General features: G+C 37.6%; 2 protein-coding genes across 2 annotated transcripts; both read right to left on the bottom strand.

Annotated features, from left to right (window-relative positions):
- Nucleotides 1-2,350: 2,350 nt before the first annotated feature.
- LOC132111105 (interferon alpha-inducible protein 27-like protein 2A) lies at nucleotides 2,351-5,171 on the bottom strand. The gene is made up of 4 exons (XM_059518275.1): nucleotides 5,059-5,171; nucleotides 2,998-3,033; nucleotides 2,753-2,914; nucleotides 2,351-2,613 (listed from the first exon to the last, which is right to left on the bottom strand). The coding sequence occupies exons 1-4, from the start codon at nucleotides 5,066-5,068 to the stop codon at nucleotides 2,411-2,413; spliced, it is 411 nt and encodes a 136-aa protein (XP_059374258.1). The 5' UTR covers nucleotides 5,069-5,171; the 3' UTR covers nucleotides 2,351-2,410.
- A 945-nt stretch (nucleotides 5,172-6,116) lies between these two features.
- On the bottom strand, nucleotides 6,117-8,865 carry LOC132111104 (interferon alpha-inducible protein 27-like protein 2A). Its single transcript, XM_059518274.1, has 4 exons — nucleotides 8,791-8,865; nucleotides 8,676-8,699; nucleotides 7,783-7,944; nucleotides 6,117-6,634 (listed from the first exon to the last, which is right to left on the bottom strand). Exons 1-4 carry the CDS (start codon nucleotides 8,798-8,800, stop codon nucleotides 6,525-6,527), a joined length of 306 nt encoding a protein of 101 aa, XP_059374257.1. The 5' UTR covers nucleotides 8,801-8,865; the 3' UTR covers nucleotides 6,117-6,524.
- Nucleotides 8,866-13,097: the final 4,232 nt, after the last annotated feature.

Raw genomic sequence — 13,097 nt, 5'->3', positions numbered from 1 at the left:
GCTATCCGTTTGTCAAGTGCTGAAATTTCGCCTTATAGAATGGCTCTTAATTGTAGTAAATGATTGCTGCATTCCAGACAGACAACTTGGATAAAATAACTATAATACAATACAATATTATATTAAATTATAGTCTATAATAGTATACTTTACATAATAATATATAATATACTTTATATACTTATATATTATGTTAGGTAAAAAATGTTAGCCTGAATGCACTGTAATTCACTTTGGATAAAAGCGTCTGCTAAATGCATACATTTATTTAAATGTATTTATTTATATACAGTATAGAGAGAGAGAGAGAGAGAGAGAGAGAGAGAGAGAGAGAGAGAGAGATGCAATCTGCTGATTGTCCTGCAGGTGACTGAGTAAATCTCTCTTCTTACGATGCACTTAAAGATTTACAATTACTCCAGAGCACTGTAGATCTACAATGATTTTCAAGTGCTACTTAAGTTACGATGCTTTTGGGAAACAGACCGTAATACTAAGATCAGTCGTACGATTGTTTTTACGAACTTAGGCTTACAAAGCTTTTGGGAAACTCAGCCCAAGTTTCTCTGCAGTGTCGTTTAGCTTATCTAGATTTTTTGGTCTCATTTCTAATTTTCCTCTTGACAATAGCCCATAGATTCTCTCTAGGGTTCCGGTCTGGTGAGATTGCTGGTCAGTCAAGCACACCAACACCATGGTCATTTAACCAACTTTTGGTGCTTTTGGCAGTATGGGCAGGTGCTAAATCCTGCTGGAAAATGAAATCAGCATCTTCAAAAAGCTGGTCAGCAAAAGAAAGCATGAAGTGCTCCAAAATTTCTTGGTACACGAGGGCAGTGACTTTGGTTTTCAAAAAACACAATGGACCAACACCGGCAGATGACATTGTACCCCAAATCATCACAGACTTTGGTAACCTAACACTGGACTTCAAGCAACTTGGGCTATGAGCTTCTCCACCCTTCCTCCAGACTCTAGGACCTTGGTTTCCAAATGAAATAAAAAAAATTGCTCTCATCTGAAAAGAGGACTCTGGACTACTGGGCGATAGTCCAGTTCTTTTACTTTGCCACTTGTAAGATGCCTCTGACGTTCTCTTTGGTACAGGAGTGGCCTAACAAGAGGAATATGACAACTGTAGCCAAATTTATTGACACATGTGTATGCCTTGAACCCAGCCTCAGTGCATTCCTTGTGAAGTTCATTCAAATTCTTGAATCAATTTTGCTTGACAATCCTCATAAGGCTGCGGTTCTCTCGGTTGGTTGTGCATATTTTACTTCTACACTTTTTCCTTCCACTCAACTCTCTGTTAACATGCTTGGATACAGCACTCTGTGAACAGCCAGCTTCTTTGGCAATGAATGTTTGTGGCTTATCCTCCTTGTGAAGGGTGTCAATGATTGTCTTCTGGACAACTGTCAGATCAGCGGTCTTCCCCATGATTGTGTAGCCTAGTCAATCAAACTGAGAGACCACTTTGAAGGCTCAGGAAACCTTTGCAGGTGTTATGAGTTGATTAGCTGATTGGCATGTCACCATATTCTAATAAATTGAATTGGTGGGTTTTTCACTGAATTTATTTAATACATGAGTTGGGCATTTTGAGTTGAATTACTGAAATAAATTAACTTTTCCATACATTCTAATTTATTGAGATGCACCTGTAAAACCACAAAAAAATAGAGCGTAACATTGCAGAAGGAAAGACCGTTCAAGCCGAACATATTTAGTGTTCTGATTCCTCAGATGTTTGTTTTCTGCGTAGCCTATAGAGACCATTCTATGTAGTTTAATTACAGACAATAGCCACTGGACAACTAGAAAACATTGTTGAGAGAAGCCTTAGAACTACTGGTTTACTAGAAATGGGCATAGTGGTATCTGCTGGTCAGATTGCAGTTTTGGAGGCAATAACATGGCAGGATGTAAAGCCACATACTGTATCCACACAGAAGTAAACAAATGTGTAAAGTGCATAAAGCCAGGAAAAAGAACAAAGTTCTTCTTTTTTTTATGAATAGGTTGCAAAAACAGCATTATGACAATTGTGCAAACTACTTTAAATGACTAGACAGTTAATTAAGTCGTCACCTTTATTTTGTAGTGTTTTATAAAATAGAGATTGTTACAAATCAGCCTAGAAAGTATTAAAAAGGTACGTAACAAAAGCAGTAATACCAACTTTAAATATAAGACAAATATGAATTCTGCTGTAAATATTTAATTATGATATTCAAGGACACAAATCATTTTAATTACAATTTCTCAAAACAATGTTTTAATTGTTTATTAAAAAAGTGATCTTCAGCCATCTTACATGTTAATTTTATGCTTGTACAGGTAAAATGTGCATGTACGTACAAAGTGCTCACACAAATGCATTGTTATCAGTTAATATCAGAGGCCCTTATTTTGGCATAAGCTCTTTGGCCTCTTGCAAATTCATCATCTCTGTCTCCTCCTCTTCTTCATCTCCATCATCTTCATTCTCAAGTGAAGGTTGACCCTTGGAATGAGATAGCAAATCTGCAGCTCCACCTATTACAGCACCTGCTGCTCCGCCAACAGATGCCACGGCTGCTGTCAAACCAGCAGACAGTCCAGCAGCACCTGACCAGGAAGAACAATCTTCGCATCACCAAAAATTTGTAAAATGTTCAGGAATATTTTGGGAATGACATAGGGGTATGTTTTATGGTGAACAATTCCCTTAAAATGGACAGGCAAATTAACTTTTAATAAAGAATACCTGCAGACTGGAGGAGAGCGACCAAACTTCCTGCAGCCACACCACCCCCATTGGCAATGGCTGCTGATGACATCATGCTGGCAGCCAAAGAACTTGCTGCTATACCTGCAGAGGTGAATCCAGCCATGGTGAGTGCCAGCGGGGCCAATGCAACCGCACCGACTAATGGACATAAATACAAATAATTATCTTCTGTACAACTGATGTGCTTTCATGTAAAGAAAAAATCATCAGAACACCATTACCTGCCCCTGCTGTGACCCCGATTATGGTGAACAGTCCTGAAAATGGATAAAACTGATAAAATCACTGCAGAAATTATTTACAAATTAAGGGGTTGCAAAATTCTGTGAATTTTCAAGACTGGAAAAATTCCATGGGAATTTGCAAAATGACAGGAACAGGGAACTAAAATGTAGTTGAAAATTTAATGCAGATTTAATGCAGTTTCAGTTGAATGTCAACCCTGTCCATTCCTCAATCACATGCACACAGCACACTTACTGCAGACAGCACACCCTACATGCACTGTGCATTCATCTATAAAATACACAGATAATTTATTGAATCCTGCACACAAGAGATTGGACTAAATAGCAAGATTGGACTAAATTATGGATGTCAAAATGTCCATCTTGGTGATTATTCACGTAAATTACATAAATGTTTGTTTTATTATACATTTTTTTGTTGAATGGAAAAAAAAAGAAAAAAGAAAGAAGGAATTTAAAACAGAAATAATAATAGATTACCATTCCAAGGTTTGGGGTCCGTAATTTAATTTTGGTTCTTTTTTTTTTCCAAGGATGTGTTAAATTATTCATTTATTTATTATTATTCTTGTAATTTCTTTTTTGAAAATATTAATATTTTGAATAAATGTTGTTCAAGTGTTTGTTCATCAATGAATTCTGAAAAAAAGTATCACAGTATAAAAATAAACAAAGAAAATAAATAATAAAATCCAAAATTTGTATTTTTTTCATTTGTATTAGTTTTCATGCATGTGAACTTATGACCAAACAAAATGTAAGTTTGTACAGTATATGATACAGTTCCCCAAATTTCCAATGAATTCCCATAAATTCCTGTTAAGTTTCCAACTTGAATATTTCCAGAATTCCCCAGATTAAGTTCATACGGAATTTATAAGACCAAAGAACTCAAAAGAAACCATCATATATATCTTTTTTTCTTTGTTTTCTTTTTCTTTTTTATTAATTTTGAAACCATTTCTATTATGAAATCACAAAACAAGAAGCTTATTAAATCAATAAACATTCTAAGCTCTTAAAATGTAAGTAACTGCCATAATTTTATATAACACTTTTTTCACATGGAAATTGTCCACCCCTTTGCAACCCTAGTACAAACCCTAAAATGTATTGAAATACCTTTTTTTTTTTAAATGTTCACTGGCAATTGTCTGACAAATATTGCATTTGAATAACATTTGAAAGATACTCCTCAATAAATAGTTCATTGCTTATTTATCAGTTAAGACTGTAAAATGGAGTAAGAAAGTCAGTCAGTTAATCAATGTAATATACAGTCTTTTGGGAAAATATAAGACCTGTTATTTGCTTTTGAATTGTAAATTCATCTCGTCATTTACTAAATATATTTTCTTCTTTCTTATAAATACTAAAATTTCTTCTTCAAATTTCCACCTCTAACGCACAAATAATGCCATTTGAACAGCACATTTCTAAAATATTATAATTTAATTTTCTGATCGAGTATTGTGTTTATTTTAAATACAGCAAAAAAAAAAAAAAAAAAAAAAAACCTTTTACCCACATCCGTTAGATTTTGCCTCATTTCTCGGGGAATGGATGATCTTCCGTGGGTCTCCCGTCAGCGAAGTGGAAAGAGCAAACGTACGGAAATTTCGGTGGTTTCTTTAAGTTTAAGGCTTTTAACCAAAGCCGACGAGCTTCTTCGGAGGGGCGTGCAAATCATAGGGTGCTCCACATCCACATTCAGCTCTGGTGCGTGGATTATGGTCAAAACAAGTGTCTTGCAGGTATTTTTTACGCTTGAACCAACTATTATGACACCCCCTAACCGCGCACAGTACGCCAGTCTTTCTGTAATCCATATTTAAAAGTTAACTAGCCAGTAAAATCTACACAGTCGAAACTACAGAACCACAACCTACACACCTACTACTAGCGGAACTGCTTTACCGGAAATCTGACACATTATAGTTCGAAAAAGGCGGCGCCCGCTCTTACGTGAAAAATAAGGTGAATACACCTGCATATATCTCATATTCACCAGAAGCAAACGTTTGAGGTACTTACCGCGTTTCATGGTCTAAAAGATCGTACAGAACGAGAATGGTGCTTTTTCATATGCACACTGTGCCGCTGTAATGTACGCTGCACAAGAAGCAATGGCGTGACAAAACCGAAACATCTCAGGGGCGGGAAATCACATGCCGTCTGACTCAATCCGGGAAAACCAGAACTGAATTTCTGCAACACCCCAACAAACTGCATTTGTGTGGAAATAGAAGTGATTGTCTTTGTCTTCTTGAACATGTTTAACTTGATAATTCCATTCATTTATATTTTTAGATAATAGTAAATGTCAACTGAGAAAAATGTTCGGATTCCTTGTCATCTTAATGGTGACGGTCACATGACACGCACCAAACTCTGTAACAGAAGTTTATTGTGGTAGTGTGAACTGTAACATTTAATTTCACAAAAGGTTCTTTATAGAGGAAAATGGTTCTTCAGAATAATAAAATGTTCTTCAAAAATGGCTCTTCTGTGGGATCACTGGAAAAACCCTGCTTGGGAATTTTTTTTAAGAGTGCACTTTTAGAAGCAAAGCCATATAATAACTTTTTGGTTTCCCAAAGAATCTGTTAATGATTTCTTAATGGGCCAATATTTTCATTGTACAATTTAGAAGAATAAGATCAACAATTTAATTATAACAAGAAACTTTTCCACTGTAAATTGCATACATGTCAGTCTTTACATGTTTTCAGGGGCGTCGGACTGGGGGTAAAACCAGTACTGATTTCCAGGGCCCCAAAGGAAGAGAGGGCCCTTGAAAAGTCTGGAATATATATTTTGGGGGGGTGGGGGGGTGGGACTGCCCGGGATCTTGTGCAGCGCCCCTGCATGTTTTTATGAACGTTAGCAATGTATGAGATATGACATGGTGTGATGGAGGAGACTCTCCTAGTTGGTCAAAAGCTGGGGACCAAAGGGAGTCACCTCGAAACATTGTCTTTATAAGCTACTGTAAGTCTGTTTGTTCACATCTTTGCTCACAGACAGCAAGCTGTGTGTAAACCAGCTAACTTTCTGCAGAAAGATGAAAACAGGATGAAGACGAAACAGAATTCCGGTGACAGAATTCAAATTTAATCACATTATTAGCAACATGAATTTACTACATGGATTCGTTTTAAAGTAGTTACATTTTTGCAATCTATGAAAAACAGTGAATATGAATAATTCTGCACATGATGTAAACACAATGTAAAAGTGCTTTTAGTACATAAATGTAAACACAGACCACACATCTAGCGTAGAGCCACAGTATAATTTTAGTTACAAAGTGCCAAATGAAAAATCACAGATTTTCGATATCTCTAAAGTTTTGGGTGCTTACATTCTTATTTTTAAAATTTAGCTAAACACTTAAAATCAAGCTACAGAAAATTACTTTAAACACTCAAAGGCTGCTGCTAAACTCTTTTCATGGTAGCCGGCTGTAAACAGAAGCTCTCTGGACTCCAGTACATTTCTCATTTCCTCATCCTCTTCAACAAACCAACTGCTCCACTTGCTAGAGCTCCTGCAGCACCGCCCACAGATGCCACACCAGCTGTTGCTGTTGCAGACATACCAGCAGCACCTAAAAAATGACAAAAGCTTTATTGTCTAACCCTAATGGGGTAGAAAATAACCTTTAGGCAAAGGCTCAACCAAAAACACAAACATTGATCACAACTAAAGTTAATAATACATACATCACTTAAAAAAAACTCTTTAAGATCCTATATTAAATACTAATGGAGGTTGGGATAAAGGTCTTCTTATACAGTACTTGGCCTTTTTCACCAAAGGGACTTTATATCATTTGCCACAGTAACAAAGACTTTCCTTTTTAATGCCACAGTATCCACTGAAGCCTACTTCGTTTTGAATTATGGTTTGCACTTCCGGTTTGGGGAACTTCTGTTTGAATGAGCTGTCGATTTCCCTTCATGTTTTATATTCAGACATCATGAAATAAATAGCTTGTTCTTGGTTTATAAGCATTTCTATTACAAAGGAGATTAAAGGCTCAGTTATCCTCCTAAGAATTTTTTTTTATAATAAATACAAAAATAAACAAAAAACACTGAGTGATACAGAATGACATGTTATAACAAGAATATCTATGGCATTTTTTATTAAGGCAACATATATTACATAATAAAGATATTACTACAGTGATATTTAACCCATCCGTTATTGCTGTTGAACGAATCTGGCTTTTGGGGTTATTCATGGATTGTTGAAAGTTCCCCCGTTTATCCTTTTACACTGTCATTTTTATGTTTGATGGCTGAATGGGTGAGTAGAATAATGTCATCTCATTGTGCCCAGTTGAAAAAAACAATAACATATATTGCATTCATAAAGCGAGCCTTTTACTGATTTACAGCTTAACAGAAGTTACACCCATAATTCGCAAAAAAAAGGGTCATGGGGCGTAGCAATAAGGTGGATAGAGATCAGTCAGAGGTACTTGTCTGAACACAAAACACCTTACAACAGTAATAACTGAATCAGAATGACACAGAGAACAGGTGTACCCAGCCCAGTGATGTCATACAAGTTCATACATGCATCTTTTTATAATAAAAACCATTCCATTAACATTACTCAGGTACCACTGTTTCAAAACAATTCAGTTACACGTGTAGCTTATCAGACTAATTCATTTCAGTACAGGTTTGTTACATTCTTTTGCTCTTATTAGGGCATTTATACTCTTAATATAGGATTAGAAAATACCTGCAGATTGGAGGAGAGCAACCAAACTTCCTGCAGCCACACCGCCACCGCTGGAGATGGCTGCTGATGACATCATGCCAGCTGCCACAGAACCTGCAGTGATGCCGGCGGTGGTAAACCCAGCCATGCCAAGTGCAAAGGGGGCCAAAAGTACTGCACCAGCTAATCAACAGGAAAAGCTATTCAGTGACATTTTTTTATTTCAATTATTTTTCTATTAAATAAGTAGCTGAAAAGGTAGTCATCTTCAAGCCGTGCAAGATATGGATGAGTTTATTTCTTCACCAGAAAAGATTTGGAGAAATTTAATAAGGAGATATGAGTATCCAAACAGATGATGAAAAAAAAGATAATAATCCAAATGATGGACACCACTTCAGTCCACCGGTTAATGTTGTGTGAAGTGAAAAGCTTGCATGTTTGCAAGAAACGTTTAACTGTCCTGCTTTCTCTAGTGAAAAAGTCTAACCCCTGTTGTCCTCTCACAACAAAATTCACCAATAGATTTATTTAGATCGGTTTTCACTTGTAAAGGTGCTTGGTCTGTGCATATTTCTCTAGTGATTCAGACTAGACAATTGTTCCTTTTTTCACTGGATAAAGCTATATTATGGATAGAGGACAGCTAATTTAGACATCAATAAAATTGTTTATTACAAACACGCAGCTTGTGGTTTACTGACATATAATTTATATAGTTTATGTCAACTAATTCTGACGCTATTGTCATGATATTGTCATGCTACATTTCTCCAAATCTGTTCCGATTTCAAACTCATCTACATCTTTGGTGGCCTGAGGGGCCATCATATTTGGGGTGAACTATTCTTTAATTCGTGCTCAAACACATGTAAACGGGCCTAGATTATTTGCTGGTCTTTGCTTACACTTACCAGCCCCAGCTGTAATGATTAGAGCTGAAAATTAAAACAGAAAGCACGTAAACAAACAACGAAACACAGAGGAGATATATTTGCTTTGTGTCGTTTATGGAAATTGGGTACTCACCCCTCGACATGTTTTCAAAGAGTTTACGGAGTTTACTACAGAGCGACAATAGCCTACGTACAATATAAAAACAGGTTCAACGGTATTTTCTTCTTCTTGGTTGCAATGGTTGGAGTTTCACGGCAGTTGGCATCCATAGTATTGCATTACTGCCATCTGTTGTCTCACTCTAACTTACTAAATCTTAAAATCATTCCAGTCCACTTCTCCTTAGAAAATTAAACAAATATTTCCGTCCTTGGTCATTATTTCCATTTGTTACTATATTTTTAACATTCTAATAGGCTATAGGCTACCTTTTTCCCCGTAGCTGATTTTTTAACTATTGCCTTTCTTGTATACAGGTGCTGGTCATATAATTAGAATAACATCAAAAAGTTGATTTATTTCTCTATTTCCATTCAAAAAGTGAAACTTGTATATTATATTAATTCATTACCCACAGACTGATATATTTCAAATGTTTATTTCTTTTAATTTTAATGATTATAACTGACAACGAAGAAAAATCCCGAATTCAGTATCTCAGAAAATTATAAAATTGTGAAAAGGTTCAATATTGAAGACATCTGGTGCCACACTCTAATCAGCTAATTAACTCAAAACCCCTGCAAAGGCCTTTAAATGGTCTCTCAGTCTAGTTCTGTAGGCTACACAATCATGGGGAAGACTGCGGACTTGAAAGTTGTCCAAAAGACGACCATTGACACCTTGCACAAGGAGGGCAAGACACAAAAGGTAATTGCAAAAGAGGCTGGCTGTTCGCAGAGCTCTGTGTCCAAGCACATTAATAGAGAGGCGAAGGGAAGGAAAAGATGTGGTAGAAAAAAGTGTACAAGCAATAGGGATAACCGCACCCTGTAGAGGATTGTGAAACAAAACCCATTCAAAAATGTGGGGGAGATTCACAAAGAGTGGACTGCACTATGGACAGACGTATGCAAGACATGGGTTTCAGCTGTCGCATTCCTTGTGTCAAGCCACTCTTGAACAACAGACAGTGTCAGAAGCGTCTCGCCTGGGCTAAAGACAAAAAGGACTGGACTGCTGCTGAGTGGTCCAAAGTTATGTTCTCTGATGAAAGTAAAATTTGCATATCCTTTGGAAATCAGGGTCCCAGAGTCTGGAAGAAGAGAGGAGAGGCACACAATCCACGCTGCTTGAGGTCCAGTGTAAAGTTTCCACAGTCAGTGATGATTTGGGGTGCCATGCCATCTGCTGGTGTTGGTCCACTGTGTTTTCTGAGGTCCAAGGTCAACACAGCCGTATACCAGGAAGTTTTAGAGCTCTTCATGCTTCCTGCTGCTGACCAACTTTATGGAGATGCAGATTTCATTTTCCAACAGGACTTGGTACCTGCACTCAGTGCCAAAGTTACCAGTACCTGGTTTAAGGACCATGGTATCCCTGTTCCTCATTGTCCAGCAAACTCGCCTGACCTTAACCCCATAGAAAATCTATGGGGTATTGTGAATAGGAAGATGCGATATGCCAGACCCAAGAATGCAGAAGAGCTGAAGGCCACTATCAGAGCAACCTGGGCTCTCATAACACCTGAGCAGTGCCACAGACTGATCGACTCCATGCCACGCCGCATTGCTGCAGTAATTCAGGCAAAAGGAGCCTCAACTAAGTATTGAGTGCTGTGCATGCTGATACTTTTCATGTTCATACTTTTCAGTTGGCCAAGATTTCTAAAAATCCTTTCTTTGTATTGGTCTTCAGTAATATTCTAATTTTCTGAGGTACTGGATTTTGGATTTTCCTTAGTTGTCATTTGAACAATTGAAATATATCAGTCTGTGAGTAATGAATGAATATATACAAGTTCACTTTTTGAATGGAATTACTGAAATAAATCAACTTTTTGATGATATTCTAATTATATGACCAGCACCTGTATATTTCTTACATGATAAAGATGTGCTTAATTGTTTCCTCCTCCAGACATTCATCACATAATCCTGTCGGGTGTTTTCCTATGACATGAAAAGTTTTGTTTAGCTTGCAATGTCCAATCCTCCATCTATTTATTATGACTTGTTCCTTGCTTTTTTTCCCTTCTTACTTTCCATACCTATCATATTTTATATCATGTACAGATGTCTAACTTTGATATCATTATCCCACTTCTGCTGCCATTTTAGCATTATCTTTTTCCACACTAAACTCTTCCCTTCGGATTTTGTTAAATTTCCCCATGCCCTCTTAAATCAATCCAATAGTTGGCTACCAGTTTTTCGTTGGATAGTTTTCCCCATGCCCTCTTAAATTAATCCATGTTGTTGCAGTCTCAAGCACTATGTGTCTAAATAATTGATAATAATTATCCTGTTTTAACTTAAACATACTTTTTATATTATATATAAAATTTTTACTTTAGAGAGCTGTACTTTAAAAAAAAAAAATTACATTTCCCCATTTATTTTTCTAAAGAAAGAACCTGCAACCTTCGGATTACAAGTCCGGCTCTCTAACCATTAGGCCACGACTGCCCCATAAAATAATAGACAAAAGACAAAACATAAGGGGCACTGCCGCTGTATAACTGCAGAGATTGGTACATAGAATGAATAAGCTTTATTACCAGATATGTTTACAGATACGAGGAATTTGTTTTCATGACAGAAGCTTCCACTGTGCAACAGAACGACAGTGACAACAGAAAAAAAGAACAAGTAAATAAGGAATAACAATATACAAATTTACAATTGTATGTGTGCAGATATGTTCCAACAGACAGTTTTGTATGTACAGATAAATTATGTGCAAATTCTAAGTGTAGACTAAGTGTGCGTGTGTTAGATAAATAAATGTATGAGTGTATAAATAGTGTTGTGTGTTCCACAGTTCATGAGATGGATTGCCTGAGGGAAGAAACAGTTCAAGGAGACTGTGTGCTGGATGTGAAGGGTCCAGAATGATTTTGCCAGCCCTTTTGCACATTCTGGATGAGTACACTTCTTGAAGAGTGGGGAGGGTTACCAATGATTTGCTCAGAAGTCCAGACTACCCTTTGTAGTCTTCTGAGGTCAGATTTGGGAGCTGAGCTGAACCAGACAGTTACTAAAGTGCAGAGGATGGATTCAGTGATGGAAGAGAAGAACTGTTTCAGCAGCTCCTGTGGCAGGTTGAACTTCCTCAGCTGGCGAAGGAAGTACAACCTCTGCTGGGCCTTTTAACAATGGATTCAATGTGAATGTCAAACTTCAGGTCCTGAGAGACTGTGGTGCCCAGGAACCTAAATATTTGATTGCAGTCAAAGTGCTCTCCATGATGGTGAGTGAGGGGAGTTTCTCCTGTAGTCCATGATCATCTCCACAGTTTAGAGCGTGTTAAGCTCCAGGTTGTTAAGACTGCACCAGACAGCCAGCTCTTTAACCTTGTAATCAGACTCATCGCCGTCCTGAATGAGGCAGATGAGTGTGGTGTGGTCTCCAAACTTCAGGAGCTTGACAGAGGGGTCTTTAGATGTGCAATCATTGGTGTACAGGGAGAAGAGCAGTGGGGAGAGAACACAACCCTGAGGAGCTCCAGTGCTGATCGTACGAGTGGTGGAGGTGAGTTTTCCCAGCCTCACTAGCTGCTGCCTGTCTGTCAGGAAGCTGTTGATCCACTGACAGACGGAGGTGGGCACGGAGAGCTGAGTTAGTTTGGGCAGGAGGAGGTGTGGGAGGATCGTGTTAAAGTCCACAAACAGGATCCTCACATAAGTCTCTGGTCTGTCTAGATGTTGCAGAACATAATGCAGCCCTATGTTTCAGGATCATCCACAGACCTTTTTGCTTGAAATCTGCTCTTCCTGAGCCTCACGAGCGAGACGGTGTTCTGTCGATTTGTCCTACCCTGTCAGATTTTGCTACCTCTCATTAAAACAGTGGGTAGTACAATGCGACAACGAAAAATACTACCTGTAATGTTATGGTTAATTAATGTCTACACCTACCACAATCCTATACCAACCCTTACAATAATGCAAATACAGTAATTATGTGTTATATTTGCGAATGTAGCTACAAGGGATACAGCTACAGGAAAAAGAAATATATTTTTTTCTACCAAATAGATTGTGTTTTTACCTACCCCAACCCTAAACCCTTACAGTAATGCAGATAAATTAAATATTCTTCTTCAGCATGAGAAAAAGGACACATTATTGATGTGTGCATGCACAGTCAACCCTGGTAGGATAAAATGTCAGGACACCGGTTCTCTTCCCCCGTCTACGCATCCTGAAGTGCTTGATCAACGTATTAATTGTATTATTATTTTTTTAAAATAATATTATTCTGCAAACTCTTCGGCCA

This window comes from Carassius carassius, chromosome 30 (genome assembly GCF_963082965.1).
Source record: "Carassius carassius chromosome 30, fCarCar2.1, whole genome shotgun sequence".
Taxonomy (NCBI): domain Eukaryota; kingdom Metazoa; phylum Chordata; class Actinopteri; order Cypriniformes; family Cyprinidae; genus Carassius; species Carassius carassius.
The sequence above is the reverse complement of the archived record's forward strand: the minus strand, read 5'-3'. Positions and strand labels throughout refer to the sequence as shown.

Coding starts and splice junctions, on each gene's coding strand:
- LOC132111104 (XM_059518274.1), bottom strand. Junction 7,945..8,675: donor AATCATTACAGCTGGGGCTG/GTAAGTGTAAGC, acceptor CCTGTTGATTAG/CTGGTGCAGTACTTTTGGCC. Junction 6,635..7,782: donor TGCTCTCCTCCAATCTGCAG/GTATTTTCTAAT, acceptor GTCATTTTTTAG/GTGCTGCTGGTATGTCTGCA.
- LOC132111105 (XM_059518275.1), bottom strand. Junction 2,915..2,997: donor CGGGGTCACAGCAGGGGCAG/GTAATGGTGTTC, acceptor TATGTCCATTAG/TCGGTGCGGTTGCATTGGCC. Junction 2,614..2,752: donor CGCTCTCCTCCAGTCTGCAG/GTATTCTTTATT, acceptor CTTCCTGGTCAG/GTGCTGCTGGACTGTCTGCT.